This window comes from Lynx rufus, unplaced genomic scaffold (genome assembly GCF_022079265.1).
Source record: "Lynx rufus isolate CCGP_SWC_20201006 ecotype Redwood Valley unplaced genomic scaffold, mLynRuf1.p SCAF_15, whole genome shotgun sequence".
NCBI lineage: Eukaryota > Metazoa > Chordata > Mammalia > Carnivora > Felidae > Lynx > Lynx rufus.
The window spans coordinates 40171651-40199464 of record NW_025814829.1 but is presented as its reverse complement, the minus strand read 5'-3'; the positions used below and the strand labels follow the sequence as shown (position 1 = coordinate 40199464).

At 37.3% G+C, this 27814-nt stretch overlaps 1 protein-coding gene across 4 annotated transcripts in view; it reads left to right on the top strand.

The window, feature by feature from the left end:
• The first annotated feature begins 4408 nt into the window (after positions 1-4408).
• EDEM3 (ER degradation enhancing alpha-mannosidase like protein 3) overlaps positions 4409-27814 on the top strand; it is a 68415-nt gene continuing 45009 nt past the window's right edge. For all 4 annotated transcript variants that reach the window (XM_047076899.1, XM_047076897.1, XM_047076898.1 and 1 more), the window contains exons 1-4: positions 4409-4754; positions 9692-9737; positions 23549-23649; positions 24174-24213. In XM_047076899.1, the coding sequence (XP_046932855.1) occupies positions 4594-4754; positions 9692-9737; positions 23549-23649; positions 24174-24213 (348 nt within the window). In that variant the 5' untranslated portion in view covers positions 4409-4593. The remainder of the gene's footprint in view (positions 4755-9691; positions 9738-23548; positions 23650-24173; positions 24214-27814) is intronic.

Below are 27814 nucleotides of genomic sequence, written 5' to 3'. Positions count from 1 at the left end.
CTAAGTCCTGATCCATCCGGGAAGAAAGTAAAGAGAACACAGGTGAGCATACATATTTACATAAGCTACAAGGTTGTGCAAACAAACTCTTAACTGATAAAAGGGCATTTTATAAATGGCTCTTATTTTTAACCATTTGCTTTGACAGCTTTATTTTTTTAATTCAAGCACAATTAACACAGTGTTATATTAGTTTCAGGTATACATTATAATGATTCAACAATTCCACACATTACTCGGTGCTCATCAAGATAAGTGTACTGTAATCCCTTTCACCTAGTTTATCCATCCTCCCAAACTGCCTGTGGCAACCACCAGGTTGTTCTCTATATTTAAGAGTCTAGTTTTTTGTTTGTCTCTTTTTTTCTCTGTTCGTTTGTTCTGTTTCTTAAAATCCACATGAATGAAATCATGTATTTGTCTCTGAGACAAATTTACTTCTTTCACTTAGCATTATACCCTCTAGATCGATCCATGTTGTTGCAACATCTTCTTTATCCATTCCTCTATGGATGGACACTTGGGCTTCCACATTTTGGCTATTGTAAATAATGCTGCAATAAACATAGGTGTGCATATATCTTGTTGAATTAGTGTTTTCATTTCCTTTGGGTAACTACCCAGTAATTGAATTACTGGATCATATGATGGTTCTATTTTTATTTTTTTGAGGAACCTCCATACTGTTTTCCACCATGACTGCACCAGCTGGTATTCCCACCAACAGCTCTTTTCTTTCCCCATTCTTGTCAATACTTGTTATTTATCCTTTAGAGTCTAGCTATTCTAATAGGTGTAAGGTGGTATCTAATTATGGTTTTGATTTGCATTTTCCTGATGATTAGTGATGTTGAACACCTCTTCATGTACTTGTTGGCCATCTGTACGACTTTTTCAGAAAAACGTCTATTCATGTCCTCTGCCCACTTTTAATTGGATTATGTGGTGTTGAACTGTATAATCTTTTTATATATTTTGGTTATTAACCCCTTATTGGATACATCAGTTAAAAATATCTTCTCCCATTCTGTAGGTTGTCTTTTGTTGACGGTTTCCTTTGCTGTGCAAAAGCTTTTTATTTTGGTGTGTGATGTCTTACAATTTTTAATGGGCTTTACACATCTAAAGTCTCTTCCATATTGTTTTAAAGTCCTTATCCTTAGTCTCCTTAATGTCTTACACCACTGTTTTTCCCTCTGTATAACACACCAAGGTTTCTCTTGTTTAAATCCTATATCCTTATCATGTGTTTATCATAAAATAATGTGTATAGGTTTTAAAATAATGAATGTAAATTTTTCCTAGTGTCCATAACTGCCAATTAGCTAAGAATCTTGATTATTTCCATCATGAGGTTAAAATGGATTCTCTTTTGAAATGCACTTTGTGAACATATTTTTCTTTCACTTCCATGGGCTCCACCTTACATATGATAAATTGCAATACTGTGTAGGCCATATAAGCTTTTCTACTCACAGTTTTGCAGAGATTAGTGAAAAATGGACTCAGCAACTGGCTAGAAATTGAATTTCAGTAAGGGAGGAAAAAATGATTATTATTTAGCAAGTCAACAAAAAATATGTTCTGGGTTCTCATTAGACATTTTTAAAATGTAGTGTTAGCTTGAAAACAAATAAATGAGTCAAGAGGGGAAAACAGAAAATTCTAAACATTAAAAGCCAGAACTCCTTCCTGAGAACATTTTTGTTAATGATAGTTACTAGTCAATTTTTGACTTCTTATAAAGGCTTGGAACATTAGGAAGATAAAGAAAACTGAATTACTGCCAATAATCTACTACAAATAATTGACTTGACTACATTTCATACAACTGAAGGTCATTGACTATTTTTCTATTTTCTTTGTTCCTAGTTTTCAAATACTGGATGGTTGGTATTGACCTTTAGCTTGTCATGTTCTCTATGCCAGAGCCAAGAACAATTCACAGGTATTATTTATTTAGCTAACTTCATCCTTAAAGCTGCCAAAGAGGATCCAGGATGGAACCCATATAGGGTTGCAAGTCCATAAAAGGAATAAAATTAATATTGTACAGAAATGACCTCATGTGTTCTCACAACCTTCATAAAAGTAGATAAAAAGACTATATTAGTCCCATTTTATAAAGAAACTGAAGGAAGATGGAAACAAGTATATTCAACACTTATTAAGTATCTATAACAGCAGAAGCACAGTGCTGAATTTTGGAACATAATTAAGGTGAAGTCCATATCCTTCAAGAAGTCATAATCTAGTGGGCATGGCTGACTGTGAAAAACACAATCATAAAGACATAAAATACAATGAAAGAATAGGGGAGAGAATGACCTCTCTCTTTTTTTTTTTTTAAGTTTATTTATTTATTTATTTAGAGAGAGAGAGAAAGAGCATGAATGGGAGAAGGGCAGAGAGAGAGGGGGACAGAGGACCTGAAGCAGGCTCCGCACTGCTGCTCCTCAGCAGCGAGTCTGATGTGGGGCTCAATGTCACCAACCTGTGAGATCATGACCTGAGCTTAAGTCAGACACTCAAGCACCTGAGCCACCCAGGCGCCCAGAGAGAATGACTTCCACTGGCTGTAAGGCTATGAAAGGGTTTTGTAGATATGAAATCTGAGCCAACTCAATGGGAAGAGTGTTCTACAAAAATGGTGGGATAGCAGAGGATAACATGAGAATTCGTTAGTTATCACATAGAATCTGAGGGCAGGGCAGGGGTATAAGGGAGATGACATGCACAGAGGGTCTGTAGATGTCCTTAAATGCCAACTCCGGTAGCAGTGTTGTGAAAAGTAGGGTGGCAGGGAAGTAATTAGGAGACCATTGCAATGGTTCAGGAAGGAGGTAATGAGGCTTGAACTAAGAAGAAGTAGGAGTGCCAGCCAGTAGTGATAGCAGTAGACTCTATGTAATTTGGCAAGTGGGTGGGTGTGGACCATGAAGGAGGAGGAGGAGTTGAAGATGATTCTAAGGCATTAATTTGAAACAGTGAACATATTACATTTGAGCTACCTTGAGCCACAGAGAAGGGAATTTCCATCAGGAAGGTGGAAGTGTGGGTCTAGAGATCAGGACAGATATGGAAATCACAGGCATGTGATGGCTGAATACATATGAGTGGAAGAAATCACCAAAGGATAGTGTACAAAGAGAAAAAAAAAAAAAAAAGAAAACCTTAAAATGCAGGGAACACCAGCGTTTTAAAAAAGAGAGGAGTGAAGAGTCATTGGTGTCACATGAATGGCCGGTCTGAGAGCCAAGCATATGATGCAAAGTGATCAAAATCAACAAAAGTTTCCAGAGATACAGCTGAACGCTGCTGAGGGGATCAGCAGGCGATTTCCTGTGGTCACAGAGATCATATCCGCACCTAAACTCTGCACCTACCTACTCAATTATCACACAAGAAATACAATGTGGTTTTTCAAGAGGAACCCACTCATTTTACCAATAGTTAATGTGGGACTCAGTGATCAAAATAAATTGCAAGTTCCAATTTCCTTCATTAAATTTTCTTTCAAGCTCACTACTCTCCTTACATTGAGGTTTTTAGAGAACTATTATTAATCAAGTACGTGCTCTCTTTAATCCTTGTGGATGTGGTTACATGCAAGGACTCCTGAGTCACAGAGGTTTGTTGGGTGTCTAATCCAGCAGTGTAACGAGGACTTGTTACCTAACCTCTTCAGACTCGGTTTCCTCATTTGCAAAATGGGAATGGTGATACTTACTTGTGAGAGTTGAGAAGAGTGCATGAGAGAACGTGCAAGCAAAACTCAGCACGTGGCATCAAAGGTCAACTCACTTTTGCCGTTACTGTTTTGTACTTTCTCTCGGGGCAGAGGCTACCCCAACACTACTTCCGAAAGCGGGTAGCACCGAGCTGGGGACGTGTGAGCCTCATTCAGCCAGCCCTCCGGGAAGCGTCAAGCGCAGGAAGAGGGATAAACAGCTGACAGGTTCCCCAGGACTCGTAAGCCTACAGCCCCGGAGGTAGGACTGGCTGCAAGACGCCGCTGGAAGCGGGATCCTAGTCACCGCCTGTGACCCTCGGACGACCACACATCCCAGGGTGCAGCGCGCCCACCCAGGGTGGAAATTTAGCCAGGCGGAGTCTGATTGCTAGCCCGCCGGGGAAAGCAGCGCACGCTGGGACTTGTAGTCTTCGAGTCGCAAGTTCGCGGGTCGGAGGAGGGCGGAAGCCAGAGGTCCCGCCTTTTGTCCACGTCTCACTTCTCCCGGCCAATGCCCTCTCCTGTCCCCGGAGCCAGCCCCTCTCCGATCTGGTCCCCATTGGTCCTGAGCCTCAATGCCCCGGGCCCTACCCGGAAGTAGCGTTGGGGGAGGCGGTTTCCTAGACTACGACACCGGAAAGCTGGGGGAGGCGCTCCGGGCTGCTAAGGGCGGAGGGCGGTGGCAGCGCTGGCGCTGGGGACCGGCTCGGCGGTTTCGGGAAGCAGTTCGGCTACGGCTACCGCTTGCGTTGCTCCGCATCCCGCCCTCGGCACGGCTCGCAGCCCCCTTGCCACCCGCGTCCGGCAATGTGTCCCACCGGCCGGGCGTAGCCGCTGCGCGTGCGCGGAACCGCAGGGCCATGAGCGAAGCCGGCGGCGGCCGGGGCTGTGGGTCCTCGGTCCCCCAGCGAGCGCCATGGAGCCTGGTAGCGGCGACGGCCGCCTTCTGCCTGGTGTCGGCCACGTCTGTGTGGACGGCGGGGGCCGCGCCCATGAGTAGGGAAGAGAGACAGAAGCTTGGGTAAGGGTGCCTGGAAGCCTGGGGTGGGTTTCCTCAGGAGGTGGACCACAGGCGAGGTGCCTGTCATTGCGACCCGGGCGTGCAGTGGCCTCTCCTGTCGCGATTGGAACGGTTGCCCCGCGAGGACCCTGGCGGGGAGGACAGGGTCCGGGAAGGTGGGGATCGTCGCCCGCAGTGCGACCTCGAGGGACCATCGGGGTGTCGCCTGGGCCGTCGGTGACATGTGCAGCCTCCTTGAGGCCATCCGTGGTGTGTCAACGCAGCTGCCATGTCAATGTCCCGTGAAGGGGGCTACAGCTCGTGCCACTACGCGCCAGAGTCCTGTGGTTGTCTTTCGTCGGAGACGTGGTTAGATTCTCGCACAAGTGAGCTCCCGGCTGGGAAAATGTTGCTGATCTCACAGTAGTTAAGGAAATAGTCTTTACACCTGTTACGGAAAAGGGGGCGTACGTTGAAATTTGAACTTTACACATTTACCATTTCCTTGCAGTGTTTTGTTGCACTGCACTTTCTAATAGAACAATATTTGATGGTATTACTTACAAGCCTCAGTTAATTATACCTGTTCCCTTTGTTCAAAGTAGTCTTATCAGTCTTGAGAGTGTGATAAAATTATCAGTTATATTTACAGCATTTAATTGGGCATCACTATTCCTAATATATGCTAGGTCCCACAAATTAATAAGAAAAAGCCAAGAACCAGTAAGAAGATGGGCAAAGGGTGTGAAGAGTTAATTCACACAAGAGGAAATGCAAATGATCAATAAACATGAAAAGTTACTCAACCTCTTAAATGTGACAGATGGCAGATTAAAGCAATGAGACAGCTCTTTTTTGCCATCAGATTAGTACAGAACACAGGTACTAACTAATTGAGGTGTGAGAAAAGACTTGGTGGGAGTGTAAATTTGCTGTAACTTATTGACAGTATCTCCTAAAATTTAAATTGTATCTACTCTTTGATTCATTAATCTGGTCTCAGGGAATCTATCCTACAGAAATAAAAGCACTCTTGATGTAGAGATAGGTATACAGGGATGTGCATTTTTAAAGACTGGAACTGTTTCTTGGAGCATCTGTATTATGGAGTAATATTCAGATATTATGGAGGAGGTAGAAGGCCATCCAGGATATATTCCCAAGACAAAAATGCAAGTTGTAGAATAATATGTATAGTACCATCCTATGTTCTTTTAAATGCAGAATAGAAATTGTCAAAGCTCAGAAAAACATGGAAAGATGATTACCCCTGGGATTAGGATGGGGGTGAGATGGAACCATCAGTTTTATTTTATATACGTACTTCCTTATTGTTTAAATCATTGCAAGAGTATTAGTTTCTTAGACAACGATTAAGAAATAAGAAAACGAAAGATGCTTGATGGAAAAAAAAAAGTATCAGCTACCAAAACAAAAATATCAGGAAATTCTCTTTAAAAAAAATTTTTTTTTTCAAAGTTTATTTTTGAGAGAGAGAGAGAGAGACACACACAGAGTGCGAGTGGGGGAGGGGCAGAGAGAGAGAGGGAGACACAAAATCTGAAGCAGGCTCCAGCCTCCATGCTGTCAGTACAGAGCCCGATATGGGCCCGGAACCCACAAACTGAAATCATGACCTGAGCCGAAGTTGGATGCCCAACCGCCTGAGCCACCCAGGCGCCCCAGTAAACCCTTAATAAGTATCTTACATTTTCTCTCTTTATGAATTTAATGTATCCTCGATAACTGTTTTAATGAATGCCCTGCTCTGTGCCAGGTTCTTTACATCTCTGTAATCCTCCCTGTTTCTTAATGAGGTGAATGTGATTCCCATGGTGCAGATGAGGAAATTGAGACTCAAGGTCAACTTGTTCAAAATCAGAGTTAGTAAATGGTGGAACCAGTATTCAGACCCAGATCTGTGTGACTTCAGAGACGTTCTGTCCACTGTGTTGCACTTCATAAGATTTGGAAAGAGAAGCTTAAGTCTGTTAAGGATAGAACGTATCTTATTTGATCACCACTCCCTTTTCTCTTTTTTTGTTAAAAATTTTTATTTGAAGAAGAGTCATTAGTTAAGTCATTTGTTGACCAAAATTAATTTTTAACTGGAAGAATCCAACCAAAGTGGCTTGGAATTTCAGCTCCAATTTTGAAAGTACGAATCTGGAGCTATAAACCGCAAATACATAATTGCTTGATTGCTTTCCCCTCTGGGAATTTTCGGGAACCTGAACTCTGATTCATTAGGTTTACCTGTATGATTTTTTTTTTTAAAGCCCAAATAATGATTTATGATAAAAAGCATAAAATGCCCCACCCTTTTTCCTATCCTACCAAGCCAAACTGATGATACAGACTGGAATTATCACTAATAGTAAAGAGTTGCTCAATTGCTTACAGTTTATGGAATTTTTACTTGGTCATATGTAGTCTTATCCCTCCTGGAATACATTGTTTTTTGTTTTTGTGATTTAAATATTACAGCAGTTGTTAATGTTCTCTTTTCATTAAAAAGAAAAAGTATAAATGCAGTTTCTATAGCACCTTGGCAGGCAGTGTAATTTTAGATAAAGCTGACTTACAAAAATTATTTTAAAGCAAAGAAAAAGACATAATGTTTGAACTATGGATCTGATTTCCAACGTATTTTTATTCACTTGTTGAATAGATATAAAACCATCTTAGAGACATTTTTTTTCTGTTGAGTATAGTTATCTACCATTCTGTATTTAAATATGACTTTGTAGACTTACGTGTTTAAGTAGGAGAGAGAGAGCACTGAACTGGATATTAAGTATCTCCACTTTGAAGTATGTGTTGTGAAATCTGATGATCATGTACTGCATAAATGTAAGGGTTGGAAAATAACACGTTCTCATATGCAGTCGTGATTTATTCATAATCATGAAAATCAAGGGCTTACGAAGTTTGGGTTACCGAGTTACAGTTTATGTTATCTATAATGCGTGTGTCTGGGCAGTGCCATTGCCAGTTAAAGGAATTTATACCTCTTGACAGTAATCTTGTATTGATTCCATTTCGGTGAAAGGAAGAAGGATTTCCTTATTCCATTTGTTGATATCAGTGCTTGAGAAGAAAATCTTAACATTGTTTTTGGTTGTTTATTAGCTAATTTGAGAGATCTTTATCATTTGTAATATAATAAAGAAATGTATGGAAGAATTCTTTAAGATACTCCATAGTTTTCTGAGATAACTTGGTCCATATTCTGTCATACATATAAACACATACAGAATTAATGTTTTAGCAAAGTGATAAGATCTTGTTTTAAATGATTGTTTTAAAATGATTATTCATAAAAAGTTTGCCAGGCCTTATTCAGTTTATAAGTTTGAGTGTGCTTGATTTTGCTGGTCATTATAGCCAGGATCTGGAAATTAGTTCTTTTCTGTCTGCTAGCTTTATTATGACCAGTGTTTCATTATCCATGGTTATAGTTTTTAAAATGAGAATTTCAACATAACAGGAAGTAAAATAAAATTATACCCAGCCATTTTCTCTAACACTTTCTTCAGTTCTTGCTATTAGTGATTGGAACTTTGGGAATAATAGCATTAATAAAAGATTACCGAATTATTTTTCCTTTGCTAATTATTTAGATATTTGGCTTTGTCAAACCATAACATTAAATGTAGAACAAGGCCAGCTGTTAAGCGTCTGACTTTTGATTTCCGCTCGGGTCATGATTTCACAGTCCTGAGGGACCGTGAGATCGAGCCCTAAATCAGGCTCTATGCTAGGCTGGGCCTGTAGCCTGCTGAAGATTCTCTCTCCCACTCTTTTTGCCCCTCACTTGTTTGTGTGTGCGCTTTGTGTGCTTTCCTGCTCTCTCTCAAACAAACAAACAAACAAACGTAAAACATTTGTAGTTTTTTGTATAGTTATCAAGACCCCAAACTTGAGAGTGTTTAAGTGAAAGACTAGTTAGTTGGTCCAGACAGTACAGATTTTGACTTAGTAAATCTGATGTGGGGATCAGATATCTCCATTTTAAAGTCATCTTGGGGATTTTAAGACACAGAGATAGCCAAAACACACAAATTTCTTTTTGAGGATTATTTTTCTCATTTTATTTATTTTTTTGATGTTTATTTTTTGAGAGAGAGAGAGAGAGAGAGAGACAGAACAAGCAGGGGAGGGGCAGAAGGAGACAGAGGATCAGAAGCAGGCTCTGTGCTATCCAGCTGTCAGTGCACAGCCCAATATGGGGCTCAAATTCACGAACCTTGAGACCATGACCTGAGCTGAACTAGGATGCTTAACTGACTGAGCCACCCATGTGCTCCTGTTTTTCTCATTTTAGAGATGAATATTATTTATTTGACTTTTGACAGTTTTTTAAAGGAGCAGAGAGTACATCGTAAAATCATAAAATTGGTCTTTTGAAAGTGTGAACAAATATGTATTAATAAATATGTATTAAAGTAAGCATTAGTGATTTTATTTAAAAGGGAAAGTAGAAGCTGTTAGAGTACTGTTATTTCATATCCTTACACACCCACCTCTCTCTTGCTAGAGTATATATACTCTATATAAGCAATAAATTGTAACAATTCTTCTTTTGGAGGTCTCCAGCAATATTCTTCCTTTTAAGACAGATATGTTAAATAATTTTTTTTTAAGAGGTAATTGTTTTTCAGCATCAGACTTCCTTCTCTGTGCACGGCATCCATCATTTATCAGTTTTCTTAGGGAACATAAGGTAAATTTTACATAAATTGCTAGGAATAGTAAAAGTTTGGCCTAGCCCTGTGTGTTTCATGAAAGCTTGTCTATTCACACTGATTATTTCTTGACTCTGTTTATGTCTTTTTCTAACTATTTTTTTCTTTTGTTTTTTAATTGGTGCACGTGTATGAAGGAGCTGTAGCTTTTTGAAAAACAGTAAATAGAATGTTCTTAACTTTTTTCTATTTCTGCTCTTTTAAAATTAGGAATCAAGTACTGGAAATGTTTGATCATGCTTATGGTAACTATATGGTAAGTAAAAGGCTTATCTTGACATAATTTATGTGAGCAGATGGTTGTATCAGCACAGTCACCTGGGAATTTTGAAACCTGAATTAATAGCACATTGTTTTAAAGGAAGTTTTTAAAAAACAGTGCAAGCAGAGGCTAATAGAGTATTCCTGATAATTGGTTCTTAGAGGACCAGTTTATTAAATAGGTAAAAATTGAATTAGATTATGAAACTTTGTACTTAGGTTGTTTCCTTTGGTACTATCAACAGTGTTTATTGAGTGGTTTATATAGCTAGATACTGTGGATGTACATGAATAAGATGCTCTCTCTGGCCTTCAGGGAAATTATTCTCTTAATTAAAAAAAAAAAACTGCAACATTACTTTATTACTCTGAAGAAAACTGTTGCTTAAAAGAGACAGAATATGACCTAGTTTCTGTCCAAATTTGTCTTCATAGTGGTCTTTGAATATATTTTGCTTTTCAGATACACTGATTTGTACTGTTGTAAATGTCTTAGTGTTCACTGGGGTTGAAATAGTTTCAGTTTTGCAAGATGAAAAAGTTATGGAAATCTGTTGGTCAACAGTGAATATACTTAATGGTACTGAACTTAAAAATGGTAAATTTTGTGTTACATGGTTTTTTTATTTTTACCACAATTAAAAATTTAAGGGGTGCCTGGGTGGCTCAGTTGGTTAAGTGTCCAACTTCGGCTCAGGTCATGATCTTGCAGTTTGTGAGTTCGAGCCCCGCGTCGGGCTCTGTGCTGACAGCTTGCTCACAGCCTGGAGCCTGCTCTGGATTCTGTCTCCCTTTCTCTCTGCCCCTGCCCCACTCACACTCTGTCTCTCTCAAAAATAAATATTTTTTAAAAATGAAAAAAAGAAAAAAATTAATACCCAGGTGCTTGGGTGGCTCAATCAGTTTAGCATCCGACTTTTGATTTCAGCTCGGGTCGTGATCCCAGGGTTGTGGGATCGAGCCCTACATCAGGCTCTGTACAGAGCATGAAGCCTGCTTAAGATTCTGCCCCTCTCCCCTGCTCATGCTCTCTCTCTTTCTTAAAAAAAAAAAAAAAAAAAAAAAGAATCCCCACATAGTACAGGGGAGCCATTTGGGAGACAGTAGGGCTGAGGGGGTTGTAACTGCCCCCCTACTTCTCCGTGCCTCTTTCCCCTTAATACAATGATCTTAGACTCCAGGGGAAAAGTGTTTAATTTCTAAAAAGATGAACTAGCAGGGAAAATTTGAGAGTTGAAAGAAAATTTTCTGGGTAAATGTGTGTCATTTTGAAAAGAGTAATCAAATTATTCTGAGAATACTTATGACTTTGTTTTTACATTTTAAAATATGCTAGCAGATTTTCTTTTAACATGAAGGCCTATGAAATATAGTTGGGAAAAGTTTGGCAAAGAACTCATTTTGATTCTGCTTTAAGTATTTTACAACTGATTCTGTGAATCCATTTTTACATTATATATTACCCAAATATCTTCATATATTAACATCTTTATAAACATCTAAGTACATACATACTTTATGCATTTTTGTATTGTTTCAGCATGTTTTATACTTGATACTTCCTGTTCCTTTCTATAGTGCACATTTTAAAATGTTTTTTAAAAAAAAAAAATTTTTTTTTTAAATGTTTATCTTTGAGACAGAAGGAGACAGAGCACAAGTGGGGGAGGGCAGAGAGAGAGAGGGAGACACAGAATCTGAAACAGGCTCCAGGCTCTGAGCTGTCAGCACAGAGCCCAGTGCGGGGCTTGAACCCACGAACCGTGAGATCATGACCTGAGCCGAAGTCGACGCTTAACCAACTGAGCCACCCAGGCACCCCACATTTTAAAAGGTTTTTAGAAAATAATGGTAATGAAGTTTCGGGTATTTTTGCAATATTGAAAACACAGTTTTAAATTCATATCTAAAGCTCTTGGCCATTTCCTTAATATTTCTTTCAAAATTATTTCTCTCTGGTTAATTCTGTTTGAGCCAAGCATAATTTAAAAAAGCTAGGCTAATAGTTTTGAGGTGGTCAAACGGACCCATGCTATACCCTCAAACCTTAGTCATCTCATAAATGCATACTTTTGGTTCCAAAGTTGAATAGCTGGATCAATTCAGTACATTTCTTTTTTAGAGTTTGTTTGTTTGTTTGTTTATTTTATTTTTGAGAGAGGGAGAGAGAGAGAGCAGAGTGTGAGTGGGGGAGGGCAGAGAGAGAGGGAGACGCAGAATCCGAAGCAGGCTCCAGGCTCTAAACTGTCAGCACAGAGCCCAACGCAGGGTTCAAACTCATGAACCGTGAGATCATAACCTGAGCTGAAGTCTGACTGAGCCATCCAGGTGCCCCAGTTTAGTACATTTCACCGTGAAGAGGATCCTGTCTTTGTAAATCACAGTATCTTTAATGTCTCTTATTAGGTAAATGGCAGAAAGTTTTATCAATACATTTTTTCCTATTATAGAATGCACCGTAGTAAGTGGGTTTATAACAAAGCAGACACTGAGAACAGCTCTCAGAGGACTTCCTGGTGTAGTTCCTATTTATTGGATCCTAACTGGGAAACTTTGGTATACCTGCCTACTTATAAGATCTAAAGGAGAGGGATTTCAACCCCAAAGATTGGGAACTCCTGGAATTAACACTGTCTTCCATTTTTCTGGTGGATCCACACCCATCTGCAATCCACCGCAATAGATATTTTTATCATTTATTTATTTATTTCTCCGTTTATTTATTTCAAGAGAGACAGAGAGAGTGAGCGGGAGAGGGACAGAGAGAGAGGGAGAGAGAGATCTGAGGCATGGATCCAAGCCCGATGCGGGGCTTGAACTCACGAACCATGAGATCATGACCTGAGCCAAAACCAAGAGTCGGACACTTAACAGACTGAGCCATCCAGGTGCCCCTGCAATAGATATTTTTAAACGTTCAACTCTTTTACAACATGAGTGACTTTTGTAATGTACTTATGCTCAGTTTATGTGAAATTTGTAACATAAGATTTGGTCTAGAATTCTCACTTCCCCTTTTCAAGTTCTGAGCTAACCTGAAACAGTTCTAAAATATTACATAGAGACCAGGTGCTCTATATTTGTTATTTGAAGTCAGTTGAAAATTTTTTCCAGTTATTGTACTCAAACAGTATTAGCTTGCTGTGAAGCAAAAGCATATAGATTTTGGAATTAGACAGATTTGAGTTCTAATTCTTTCCTGGCTAGTTAACAGCTGGGACCCTAAACAGATCATTTAACCCTCTGAGCAATGTCTTCCTATGTAGCCTGTAAGATGGTTGAGAACAGGGATCATTTTAATATGATTAATATTATGATTAATAATATGATTTTAATGAATTTTTAATAAATTCATCTTTTATAGGTCTTGTGCCTAAAATCATGCCTGGTACACAAATGCTTATTTATTTAATTTTTTTAAAGAACTGAATTGTATTCTTGTCAAGATGTAATCAAATAGTGGGGTTTTTTTTGTATTTGATTATTATGATATATCTTTGCCTCATAAATTCAAAGAAATCATTTAACAAGCTTCATTAAAGATGTGAGTTTATGGTGAATTTTGGGATCTAGAAGTTTACTTCTTTTGTTGTAGTTAGTTGCCTACTATGCCGAAATATAAAATGCCTGGCACATAGTGGACTGTTAATAAGTGTTGAAATCTTTTCATTTCTCACTAGTCCTCCTTAATATTACTCTCCGTTCTAGTGCACGTTTAGAGCAATTCCTTTTAACTTCCTTAGTTCGTAGGAAAACAGTATTTTCCAAAGAATACAATATAAAGAGCAAGTGAGAAGTCTGGAAATGGGACAGGACACCCTAAGGTAGCTGTGTCACCTGCCAGCTGGGTTGCAATGAGACAGTTAACTAATCTCCCTGAGCCTGTTTTTCTCATCTCTCTCCAGTGGTTATTGCCTGCCCCACACTGCCATTGTAAGGATTAAACAAGTTAATGTCATTCAAGTGCATAGAACTAGTGTCAGGCAAATAGGAAGCCCTGTATAAGAGTTTGCTGTTATTGTTACTAATACTATCATTATCCATTCTCTGCCTGAGATTGAAATTGCCCTCCTAAACTTCATCTAGATTCTAAACTCGTTCCTCAGATTGTGATTAGAACTTCTTTAAAACACACATTCTTTTCTGTTCTAGGCATGTACCCTTTGAGCTTATTTTTTTCCTTTCCTTGTTTTTGTTTTTGTTTTTGGATTCCCCAAGTTCTGCAAATGTTATTTTTCGATAGCAGTGCCCCACCAGCTTTAGGCAGGGCAATACAACTCTGCCATCTTTTGTTATATCCAGGCATTTTCTGATTTTAAATATTTTAAAACCAAAATATTTTATCAATATTGGTTTAATATTAATATAATAACAACTATGTTTGACGTATCTCTAGTCCCAATCAGACTGCAGTTCATCCACAATAAATTGCACAGATGGCTTTCTTTTCCCCCTAAATAACATGAAATTTGATGTTTGTTTTGGCAGTTCTTGTGTGGCCTAATTTAACCTCAGACCATAGCCACTCTAGCACTTCTGTTAGTATGTTTTTAGTATTTGTGCTGAGGTTAGTTTGCAGATTAAGTTAGACAACAAAATGACATGTATTTAGGCCACCAAATGCAGAACCGTTTTGGATCTGAGCTCTTTGACCTGATATTTGTCTCCTGAGGTTTTTCCTGTTACTGTAGACAACTCAAACTGTTACAAGTTGTAAAAAAAACAAAACAAAAAAAACCTGTACTTGGGTAGAGCCCTAAACATTACAAATAAACTTTAAAAGAGTTGGTAAGAACAGTTTCTTGTAACTCAGTGGAATCATACCTAATAACCACTTTTAAGCTTGATTTTGTGAGAGCATGGTTCAAAGAAACAGTAGATTAGTCCTTATCATTGGAACCAAAGGAACTGTTTTAAAGCGTAACTTCCTTAAAAATTTCTAGATTTGTGTAAGTTTTCTTAGAATTACTTTTCTCCCCTAATACTACTTTCTTTAAACATTTTTTATTGTGGTAAAAAGTATCATAAAATTTACCATATTAACCATTTTTAAGTGAACATTTCTATGGCATGAAGTATATTCAGCATGTTGTGTAACCATTACTATCTGTTTCTAGAACGTCTTCATGTTCCACATTGGAAACTCTGTACCCGATGTTTTCTTTTTGATAGTTTGCTCATCAAAAAGAGTAATTCTGTAAATAAAGTACTTTTTGAAAAGCAGTGCTAATGGCTGGGAGGAGGTAAGTTAGGAGCTTAAATGTGCCTTTTTTGTGTGTAGAGGAGTGTGGGACTACCTTTTTGTTAACCGGTGTTCCTTGGTCTGTACTTCTAGAGCATCCTAAAACTGCCAAAATGACAAATTCTGTAGTGTTCTCTTGTGATATTTTATCATGACACTCTGATACTCTATATAGGACTTTAACTCGGTAGAACACAGGTTTTTTTTGTTTGTTTGTTTGTTTGTTTAGTTAGGTATAATTTATAGACAAGAGTCTTTAAGTGCACAATTCTGAGTTTTGACAGTTGTATACATTTGTTTAATGACCACCACAGTCATGACATATGACATTTTGGTCACAAAGCTTCCTCGTGTTAACAGTGAGTTCCTTTTCCACACCTCTGACCTCCGGCAACCCCTGTGATCTGCTTTCGGCACAACAGTTTTTCCTCTTTAGGAGTTCATATAAATGGCATCGTATAGAATATAGTCTTTTGATTCAGATTTCTTTTGTTTAACATGATGCTTTTGAGATTTTATCTATGTTGTTGGATATACCGTAGTTCTATTTGTTGCTTAACCGTAGTTCCTATTTGTTGCTTAATAGTATTCAGTTGACTTGAGAGAACACATTTGTTTATCCACTCACCAATTGATAAATAAGTATTAGGCTTGTTTCTGGTGTTTGGCTACTATTAAAAAGACTGCTGTGAAAATTTGCTATGCATGCAAATTTTTATAAGGACATATATTTTCATATATTTCCCAACTAGGAACGGGATTGCTAGGTTATATGAGAATACGTTTGACTTAATAAGGACTGCAGGGGTGCCTGGGTAGTTTAGTTGGTTAAGCATCCAACTGTTGATTTCGGTTCAGGTCACGAGCTCATGGTTTGTGAGTTCAAGTCCTGCATCAGGCTCTATGCTGGCAGTGCAGGGCCTGCTTGGTATTCTCTGTCTCCCTCTCTCTCTGCCCCTCCTCCGCTTGTACTCTGGTCTCTCTTTTTCTCAAAAATAAAATGAACTTAAAAAAAAAAAACAAAAAAAACTACAGAACTTCCCTAAAGTGTCTGTAATATTTTGTATTCCCCACCAGCAATGTATAAAAGTTTCTGCATCTTCCCCAGTGCGTTGTATTTTCAGTCCTTTTAATTTCAGCCATTCTAATGGGTATGTAGTGGTATGTTCTTGTGATTTTTATTTGACTTTTCCTGATAACGGGTGATGCTGAAAATCTTCCTGTGTGCTTAGTATATTTTTTTTTAGTGAAGCCTCTGTTCATATCTCTTGTCTGTTTTAAAATCAAGTCATTTGTCCTGTTATTGCTGAGTCATAAGAGTTATATATCCTGGATATCCTTTCTCACCTATATTACATATCACAGATATTTTCTCCCTATATGTGCTTTGCCTTTTCATTTTCTTAACAATGTCTTTTGAAGGGCAAATGTTTTAAATTGTGATCAGTTTTCTTTTTTTCTTTTACATGCTGCCTAAAAGATATTTGCCTAGCCCAGGATCCCAAAGATTTTCTTGTTTTCTTCTAGATGATTTATAATTTTAACTTGTTCATTTAGATCTATCACTCATTTTGAATTAGTGTTTATATATAGAATGAGGTGAAGGTAAATTTGTATTTTTTTCTATGTGGATATCCAATTATTCCAGCACTGTTTGTTGAAAGGATATCCTTTTATCACTGAATTACTTTGATATCTATATAAAATTAGTTAACCATATGTGCATGTATTTTTTCCCATTGATCTGAATATTTTTATACTAATATCACACTGTTGTAAGTGTGATATTAAGTTGTGAAATCAGGCAATGTAAGTCCTTTGGCTTTTTGTTCTTTTTTAAAATTGTTTTGGGTATTCTAGATTCTTTGCATTTCTGTATAGATTTTAGCATCATATTGTCAATTTCTACAAAAACGCCTTTTGAGCTATTGATTGGGATTATGTTGAATCTATGGCTCAATTTAGGGAGTTTGACTTAACAAGATTGAGTCTTCTATTCCACGAACATGGTATCCATGTCCATTTATTTTGGTCTTATTTAATGTCAACAGTCTTTTGTAGTTTTCGGTGTACAGGTCTTATACATCTTTTATTAAACTTACATATATTTCCTGTATTGATGCTTTTGTAAATTGCAGTTTTTCAGATTTGTTTGTCCAGTTCACTGATGCTATACAGAAATACAATAACTTTTTGTCTGTTGATCTTTGTATCCTGCAACCTTGCTAAACTCACCTGTTATTTGTAGTAGTTTTTTTTTGGGAAATTCCTTAGGACTTTCTACATTGTCAATCACATCATCTGCAAAGAGACTTTTCCTTCTTTCCTTCTGATCTATGTGCCTTTTATTTCTCATTATTATTACAGTGGCTAGAACTTCTAGTATTATTTTGAAAAGAAGTGGGAAGGTCCTTGCTTTTCTCCTAATCTTAGGGAGAAAGCAGTTAGCCTGCACTATTAAGTATGATGTTAGCTGTTGGTTTTTCATAAGATGTCCTATAATAGGTTGAGTAACTTTCTTCTCATTTCTAGTTTACTGAGAGTTTTCATCATTATGGAATATTGAATTTTGTCAAATGCTTTTTCTAAATCTATTGATATAATCTTCCTAAAAAGTCTGTTAGTAGTAGGACTTTTCAACAACATTATTATTTATCATTTATTCATTTCATGTAACATTATTTCATAAGTTATTTTATAATTGATCAAAAACCAAATCGATTGATTTATTGGAAACTTCTTTCTCATGTAATTTTGAGTACATACTTTATGCTAACATTCTGCTCTGTAGAGATTAAATCTTATGAGACAGCTGCACTTTTGTTGTTACTTGTTTCTCCTCAGTGCTGAGAAACATTTCATAAAGTACACTCTGTAAGAGGACAACAAATGTTCAATGTAGGAAGTAAGTCTGATAGTTTAATAATTTAGCTAAATGAAATCCTGATACCTGAAAAATGTTTTAATAAGTGAATGTAGTGAACAAAAGAGAATAGGAAAATTTGGGGTGAAAAAGAACAGATAAACTTATGCAGTTCAATCAGTAATTAGCATATGCTGTCAGTATGTGGGAGGTGGTATATTAAATATCAGTTCACTTTTGGGGGGAGGAATACCTTATCTGCCTCAAGGAGGGAGGTATTTAAGAAGAAGGATATGGAATACGACATTTTAAAAATGTGTATAGCTTTGGAAATTAAGTAGGTTTGATATTTTTAATAACTCACTTTTATAAATAATGCCTTTGATGTTTTTAGGAAAATAAAGTCTCTTCCCTTTGTTTTCAGAATTGGTTTTACTAAAGTCAGTGTTTGATGCTGCTTTGACTTGAGTATTTTAGAGCAGGGTTCTGTCACCTCAGTGCTCTCGTAAATTTAAAATCTGATATGGAGAGCCTACTCTGTTTTGTTTTATGTATTTGCTCTTGCTTTTAGCTAGGCACATGTTCTACTTAATTTGTGTAGGACTCTTTTCTCACCTGAGTTTTATTTCTGAGTGATAATCGTTAAGTGTGTTTCGTGGTTCTGTGTCATAGCAGTATGAAGTAGTTATCCCTTGTTCTGGCAACATATTGTGAAGAGAAAGTAGACAGGATGTTTGAAGTGTAATCATGGCCGCTTATTTGCCACATATGCACTGCTCTGGATTGATGCAAACCAACTGTAGTTCACTTTGTGGTCAACCCAAAGAAAAGGCTGTGGTTTTGTTTTTATCCTTAATCTTGAAATAGGGGGGTGTGAAGTATTTTTACATCTGGTTCAAAGCTCCCTAATTTGATTATTCTGCTTATAATTGCTATTAATGTTTTTCTTATCTAGATAAGCCTGGGGTTTGAGTTTCATATTTAATTTCAGATAGAGATGTTTGCGCATGTATGTGTTTTTGTGAAACCCTAAAAATAGTAGTATGAAGGCTTCTAAGTGGTGGTTTCGGTAGTAATTAACATTTGAATGATCTCTTACAAAGTTGCAAAATACCTCGGCAAGCTGAAAAAGATACCACTTTTTTTTTTAGTTACTTCTAATTGTTTATGTGCTAAATAGGAAAGTTAAGCAATCAAAAATAGTATGCATTCTGGGAAATCATAGTTCTGTTGGGATTAATACTAAAAAAGAAATTAGGAGCTTAATATGTTAAAAGACCTATAAAAGTTATTAGAAATTTATGCTAAAAATTTTATGTAATACTAAAATTACAATATGTTCAATTCAGAAATTAGTAGCTGCATGTGGATTCTAATTATAGTGCAAGCAGTTGTTGTCTGGAATCCTTTCCTCAGGAAATGAATCATTATGGAGCACTGCACTTTTTTAAATACCTGAAGGGTTGCAGTCTTCAGTGCTTTTTGTATTCTTTAGCCTACTTTATTATTTTTTTGTCCTTCCTTTTCTGTTTAACCATGTGTTTAGTGTTCCTATCCTTTATTCTGTTTTTCTGCTGCTATGGATTTGGAATATAGATAACTGAGTTTAGTGAGAGGCAGTAGGATAGAGTTGGACGTGGAACTGGGAGTTTTTCTGCTGAACTTCAAGAATTAAGAACCATAGGGGCATACAAGTATAGGACGTACAGATCATTCAAAAAAGGGTCGGACTAGTCTTAGAAACTTTGCCATAGCCATACTCAATGCAAGAAGGTCGTAGAACAGTATCCTCAGATTTCTGAAGGAAAGAAAATACATCTCAAGCATTTTATAAACATTTTATTTTTCAAGTGTAAGACAAGAGACATCCTAACCCAGGAATACCAGAGAAGTAACAACACTGTTGACACTCTTTTCAAACCGACAAACAAAAACCTATCTGAGGACATGTCCAGGCAACCAATAGCTGAATCAAAATAAAAAGTCAGGAATGGAGAAGCCACAGAAAAATGGTGTGTGTTGACTACTACTTAAGGTAAAATTCTAATACTAGCAACTGTGAGAATTATGGTTCTAGACCAGAATAGAAATGTTATAAACATCTTAAAATCTTTGTCAAAACATTTAAAATTCTTGGGGAACCTGGGTGGCTCAGTCGGTTAAGCGTCCAACTTCAGCTCAGGTCATGATCTCATGGTTTGTGAGTTTGAGCCCCATATCAGGCTCGCTGCTGTCAGCATGGAGCCTGCTTTGGATTCTCTGTTCCCCTCTCCCTCTGTCCCTCCACTTCTCATGCTCTCTCTCTCTCAAAAGTAAATAAACCTTTAAAAAAAAAATTTAAATTCTCTTCTAATGGTTATAAGTATACAGAGAAGATTTTAAAATAGCAAAACTCATATTCAAAATATTAGAGACTTTGCAAATTGAAGTGTCACTTCTTTGCAAAAACTAACAAGAGGATCCGGTAGTTCTTGCCTGGCTTGCCTTCATCTCACTGTGTGACCTAAAATAACAGAGCACGCATCTTCTGTGTGCGGTGGTGAATTGTCCCCCTTTCAAAATTTGGATCCGTTTGAAAAATTTTACCCTTTGCACTACGTACCCTGAAATACCTCTGGGAATTTCTTTAATGGGAAGCGTTGTGCAGGTATCGTTTCCCTTGTGACATCTTCACCCTTTATGTCGCAACTACTTTCTTTATCTTTGTAGATAATTATGCCTTCACTCGGTTCCTCCAGCTGTGTACCCGGCGTCTCTGGAGCGATCTGGCGTCCTCTACATTCCGTGGCCGGCTGTGCTATACCCCATTTACGTTCGGTTCCATTTGCATTTTCAGTGTCCTCATTTTTCGTTTCTTTGCTGAACTTTCATCTCTGTTGGCTAATCTTTGTTGATGATCCATTTTTGTAAAATCATCAAACTGTCATGCGCGATTACCACTGGCTGACAAGGAGACAACTGCACACTTGCTGTGCATGAACTGAAAAATAGATACACAGTGATCACATCACTGACAGACTTCGAAAGAAGTGTGTGGTTGATCACGGATCATGATGAGCATCTGTTACTTACATAGGGACTTGTGGATCGAAGAACTGGCACCGAAGTTTGTGTTTTGTGCACTTACTGTAGTTAATATACATACGGTGGTTGAAGTTTGAACCATGTTGTTGAAGGTTTATTTAAATAAATTACAGAAACTTGTATATAGTGAAAGCAAAGACCGCCTATAATAACATAATTGACAAAAATCCTGAATTGAATGGGGAACAGTATGAATGCATTAATCCTATTATTCTTGTCAGGGAGTCAGTAAATACTGTCTGAAATTGAAATACATGAGCACAGTGATCTAACCTCTAAATGTTTTTCATAATCATATCATTAATTTTAGAGGAATCTTTTAGGGACTGTCCCCTAGAGAAGAAAATATAAAGTTCAGCAGGTTTTCTGGTTTCTGTCCTTTTCTGTTAAGACCTGTAGCCATTAGGTGGGGATGTGCCAGTCAAATTTCACTGAGGCAACTATCCAACTTAAAGAACCTGCCTCTGGCTTGTGGCCATGTGTGCAGGGCCAGTTCCCTCAACTCTCATACCCTTTGGGCATTAAAATAATTCCCACTAAAGCCTCTTTATTTCTAATGCCCATGTTGTGGTCACTGCAGCTTCATCTTCTGTATCCCATTATTCACTTTTGGTACTTGAGAATTTCTTTTCTTGTTCTCAAGCTCAGCTGTGTATTTAAAATAATTGAGGGGTGCCTGGGTGGCTCAGCCAGTTGAGGGTTTGACTCTTGATTTTTGCTCAGGTCATGATCTCACTGTTTGTGGGCTCGAGCCCCACATCTGGCTCTGTCTGCGCTGACATTGCAGAGTCTGCTTAGGATTCTCCCTGTCTCCTCTCTCTGCCTCTCCCTGCTCGGGCTCTCTCTGTCAAATATACATACATACATACATACATGCATACATACATACATAAAATAATTTAACACTGACAACATTTCTGTGTGTTTGTAATAAGAGGGAAGATTTTTTTTGCATGTGCTTTATTACCATCTGGATTAGAAATACTCTCATGGTCATTCTTAAAAAAAAAATTCCTCTCAAAATAATATTGCAAACATAAAATTCCTATTAATAACTATTAAGAAATGGGTGAAACCTATAGAAGAAAACTAAATTCATAAAAGAAGATCTGAAATAATGTAGTGACATTCCTAGATGGGAAGACTCAATTGTTAATGGTATCAGTTCTCCTCAAATTAGGCTCTTCCAGTTAAAATTTCGGTGGAATTTTAAGAAAAATTGAAAGTTTTCCAGAAGAGTAAATTGGAAAAAGTAGTTAAGAAAATTTTGAAGAAAAATAATTTGGGGAGAGTAAATTGCTATACTAAGTAGCAAGGTATGGTGCAAAAATAAAGTAATCAAGATAATGGTCTGGAGCAGGAAATAGATCTGTAGGGCAGTAGAAGTAGGAAACAGGTCCGTCAAGCAAATCGGACTGTAGAACAAAATTGAGACTACAGAAACGTGTGTATAGACAATTTTGAACTAATCTGTATTTCAAGCAATTAGGGAGAAGATGGATTGTTTAAAAAGCAGCATTTAGAAAATTAGCTATTTTGGGGGGACAAACACAGTTAACGTCCCTATTTTATACCAAAAAGAGAATTAGATTCCAGAGGGAATTGGATCCTACATTGGATTGATCATCTCCTATGTTAGTGAGAGTATTATAGGGATGTAAATTAGGAATGTCTTCAGTTTGATAGGTATCAAAAATTAAATATTTATACCTTTGACCCACTGGGTCTATTTCTAGGGATTTAATCTATAGAAATAAAAGCATATGTACAAAAGATATATGCATATAGATGTTTATTGTAGCATTGTTTATATATTGTGAAAAATTGCATTCAACCTATATGTTCCTCAATAGAGGAATAAGTAAATTTTACTGTATCTATACTTTGGAATATTGTGAGGTACTATGAAAGGTAATAGGCTCTGGAGTCAGGTTGCCAGGTTTGAATTCTGGATTCATCATTTACTAGTTGCATGTCTGAGCTTACTTAACTTTTCTGGGCCTCAATTTTCTCATCTGTGCGAAAGGGATAATTGAATTTGTTTCAGAGGGCTGTGTGATAATTAAATGAACTAAACTGCACAGAACAGTGCTTAGAACATAAGAACTCAATAATAATAGTTAATATTAAGTGATCATTTTGCAGTTACTAAAAAAAACCCAAAAAACCCTAAAATTCTAGCACGGAAAAACTGCACTGTGATTTAAGTAAACAACTTTTAGAGCATTTTAGAGCAGTGTATGCATATGGCATGAGCAGCTGCTTGTAAATAAAATGTAAATTATATATGTGCATGTATTTTAATATATGTGGATACATTTGGAAGCATAAATGCCAGTCTTAACAGTAGTTACCTCTGGGGAATGAGATTGGGTGGAACAGAAGCAGATTATCAGATTTTTAAAGAAATATTTTTTAGTATGGTTTTTTTTTCCAAGCAGTTTTTCAAACATTTGTAACTAAAGTTTTTAAAAACAGATCCCATAGACTGTAAGAATAGTAGAACTTCTAACTTTTATCTTACCCTGTTTTTTTAATAACTGCAAGAAGGTTGTGTCCTGGGTGATGTTTGCTTTCTCTTATTTTTCTCAGTGACTCACTAAAATTTTCCTTGCAGGAACATGCTTACCCAGCTGATGAACTCATGCCTTTAACCTGCAGAGGTCGTGTTAGAGGCCAGGAACCAAGTCGGGGTGACGTTGATGACGCCTTGGGAAAGTGAGCATTAACGCAGTGGGTGGTGTGGCACCTCCTGGGTCCCAAGTCTCGGGCTTCCTAGATGTAGCTTACAGTTGTATTTCTGGGGATTGGTTAAATTTCAAGGACTGCTTTAAGTATTAACATTAAACTCTTTTATTTCCTTCTGTTATCTTTTATAAAAAATCAGTTTACCTCTTAAATCAGTGAAAAGTTGTTTGTTAAGGTAACTTTTGAAATGTATATAAAGTCTACACATTATAAGGTGTTGATGCTTTAATGTTTTTATTTGCTTTAAAAAGAGTTAATGAATATTTTCATTTGAAAGATATGTAGATACACTGAACATTAAAATGTAATTAATGTTCAGGTTTTTCAGGTGCCTTCAGTGCTTTTTTATAAGTTACATTGTACTGTAGATGATCGGAAGTACTAGCTAATAGAAACTACTGGTCAGTAAGGCATAGATACATCTTTAGTTATAAATTCATGGATAAAGTATTCAGAACTCTAATGGTTTGTATCTCATTATACTTGTTTCTTAGATTTTCCTTGACACTGATTGATTCTTTGGACACTCTTGTGGTAGGTTGGATTCTTCTTGAATTTACTTATTTTATAAATTTCATAATATGTACACTCAAATATGAATACAATCATTACACAGTAAGTCTGAAGTAGAAGTTTTCAGAATTTAAGGTGTTCTGCTTTCACACTATTGAGTTGATTATTTCATGTGAATGTCAAATGAAATTATGTAGAAATCATGGAGATAATGAAATAATTTGTAGATATGTCAGCTTATGTGATGGCACTTTTAATCAGGAAGGTTGCTTCCCTTTATACAAAGAGATTAAGAAAACACCATTGATATATTTGTTCCATGGCATACTACAGTGATACTAAAATTGTTAAATTAGAATTCCTATAGGTTCTGTTCATTTAAAAAAATTAATTTTTACCCAGCAGTGATTTTTGGCACTAAGTGATCACTTCTGGGCAATCCTTTTCAGGCTCATGGGATACAAAATCATTTTAATTAATTTTGATTGGGGATGGTCTGTTATGACAGAGGAGAAAGATTGAGTTCTAGGTGTCATGATTTCTAAATACAGTATCTTTCTAGTTTTCTACTTTTAGACCACTTACAGTGTAAAAGTAGGCTTGTTTCAGGATTTTCCTTAGGACATAATTCTCAGCTTTGAGTTAATATCTCAACTACTGATTAATATTTTAAAAAGCAAAACAAAAAATCTTTGGGGTGGCAGAAAATTTTCAGAACCAAGATTTTCTTCCCAGTATTGTTTCTGCATTGTTCTTTCGCTAGGCATTTTCTTTTTCCTCGCCTCTGCATTCCCCGCCCCCCCTTTCACTTCCCTCTTTCTGTACCCGGAGGCACAAATTACCACTCTGGGAGGAACTAAGTGGTGTTATTTATTTGTAACTGTAGCTGGGTTATACTCTTCGCATGTACCTTGATTGACATGGTGGAGTAAGCAAAGAGCAGTAGCTCTGTGTTAGGAAAGACCATAGGTGAAATTACGTTTATTTCTCATTCTGTCAGCTTTATCCTTCCCTGTGGCAAGTTCCCCATCATCTCTCTGTAAGCTCTTAGTTGATTTTCTCGAACATGGATCTCAGATATCATATGCTGTAAAACATTTTTATCAGAAATAAAGGAAAAAAGGTGGTTTCAGTCTGTGTAACTTTCCCATATTTAGAAATCTGTTGGCTTCTAATTGAGTGGTCATTAATTATTACCCAGGTGATATCTTTCAGGTTTTGCCAATTATATACTTTGGCATCAGTTCTCAAAATATCCCAGCAGCAGCAGCAGCAGCAGCAGCAGCAGCAGCAGCAGCAGCAGCATCACCTGACAACTTGTTAGAAATGCAAAATTCTGGCGCCTCATCCCCAGACATACTAAATCAAAGTCTGGGAGTGAGGCCCAGTAGTCTGTTTTTTAACAAGCTCCCAGATGATTCTGATGTATGCTAAAGTTTGAGAAATACTGGATACTGATGCAGTGTATTTTAAACTCCAACATACCACAAAGTCACCTGGGCACCTTGCTCATATGCAGATTCTGATCCAATAGACTGAAGCCAGGACCCAAGAATCTCTGTTTCTCATAAGCTGCCACTTGGTGGTGCTGCTATTGCTGGTTAGCTGACCGTGCTTTCGATGACCTGGGTATAAACTTGAGTTCGGGCTCTTTGTGACTGTACTGATGGATGTGACCTTAGCCAAATTATTTAACTTCTCTGGGTTCCTGTTTTCACCTCAGAAGGGCCTAGACTAGGCATTTAAGTTTCCTATTAACTGTAAGGGATTATTTCTTACTGATCTTTGGTTCAGATTCAGATAAGTAACTCCTATTTGTCTGTTTGTTGAAGCTATCCTCAAGAAGGGTTAAGAAGGAAGATTGATAAAGTCTTACAAATATTTAAAAAATGATACTTTATATAAACTCTTTAAATTTTAGTATTTTCAAGTAGGAATAACCTAAGTAACTTATTGCATATCATCATAACTTCATAACACTATTTTAAACATTTTCTTTTTAATTTAAACAGAAGAATTAAAGTAGTTTAGAAAGTTTTTTTTCCTACATTTAAAAGGAGTGCTTTCTTGTACATTTTATCAATACATGTATTAATATTTCTAATTTACTTTGCCTTGACTTTGTGATTATTTTGTGATTTATTTGAAAATATTAATAGAACATATCACATATGTGCATAAAACTCTATTTTTATTTTGGTCATACCATGGTATGTTAAATACAATTTCTGTTGTCCTAGTTTGATCTTTAAATTTAACCTGTTCCTGATTCTAGCCACCTGGTTTCTATTGATGTAATGAAGCCAAGAACTAAAACTTTAAATTTATCTTAAAATTTTACATTACCATGAAATGTATAGAAAGAAAGATATCAAAGTAAATTAAAGATGATAGGGGAAAGGAAGAGACCTGAATTCATTCTTTGTTATCACCTAGGAGCTTAAAAGGTCATCCGCTAAGGGCGTTTGGGTGGCTCAGTCGGTTAAGCATCGACTCTTGATTTCAGCTCAGGTCATGATCCCAGGGTCTTGAGATCAAACCCCTCATCAGGCTCAGCACAGAGTACAGAGCTTGCTTGGGATTCGTTCTCCCTCTCTTTCTCTCTGCCTCTTCCCTGCCCGTGCCCTCAACTCACTCTCTCTCTCTCTCTCTCTCTCTCTCTCTCTCTCTCAAAATAAATAACCCATCCCATCAACCAGTAGAGGATTTGGAGTGAATTTTCTAATTATGGATCAAGAGACTTTTCACTTTTATGCTCCTTTGAAACAAATAACACTGGTCCAGTTCTTGGAAGTAGTTCTCAGGAGATAGACTCAGGAAGAAGAATAAGATTAACAAATGATACTAAGAAGTGTATGTGTGGGTGAGTGAAACAGTTGTGTTTTATTCTAAAAGTGGTAAAAGGTATGCATCTGCGCTCGTTGGCTGCAGAATTTACTTGGAGATTGACAAGGAAAAGCAGTTAGTTTAAAACCAGGCTTCATAGTATATTTTACTCAGGACTTACCCTGAATTTTACTTTTATGTGAATTTTAGTCAAATTCTTATGGAATGTTTTATACTGAAATTAGAATTTTTAATGAAAGTATCGAATTAGGTGAAAAAGCACTAGAAAATATTATCAAACAGAAAGATAAAACAATCAAGTGAAGGAAAACTGTTTTTCATGGATTTAGAGTCTAAATACCACATAATTGTGCACCTGTCCCTGAACAATCTATCACAACCATAACTCAGGAAGCCAACAGCTAAGACCTGGCACGCTGTCTTGACCAACCGCTCCCTCCTCGGGAATCCTGAGGGGGCTGGACAAATCAGAAACATAGCTCCTGGCTGGGTTTACCAACACTGGTGGCAAACAAACTCTGATAAACTCTGAGAAGTCAATAACTCAAGAGAGAAGGGTTTGGAAAAGAGATTTATTTTGGGTGCCGATACCTGGGGGAGGTAGCAAGTACAAGCCTTACCTCTTGGTAAGTACAACTGACCTCTTGGCAGGCAAGATGGACACCTAGAATTTTATAAGGAGAGGTTGGGGAATGAGGTGGGGGGGGGGTACATGCAGGAGAACAGGCAGAGAGCTTGTGATCATGGGCGGGGGTCCGTAGGTGTTCAACTCATG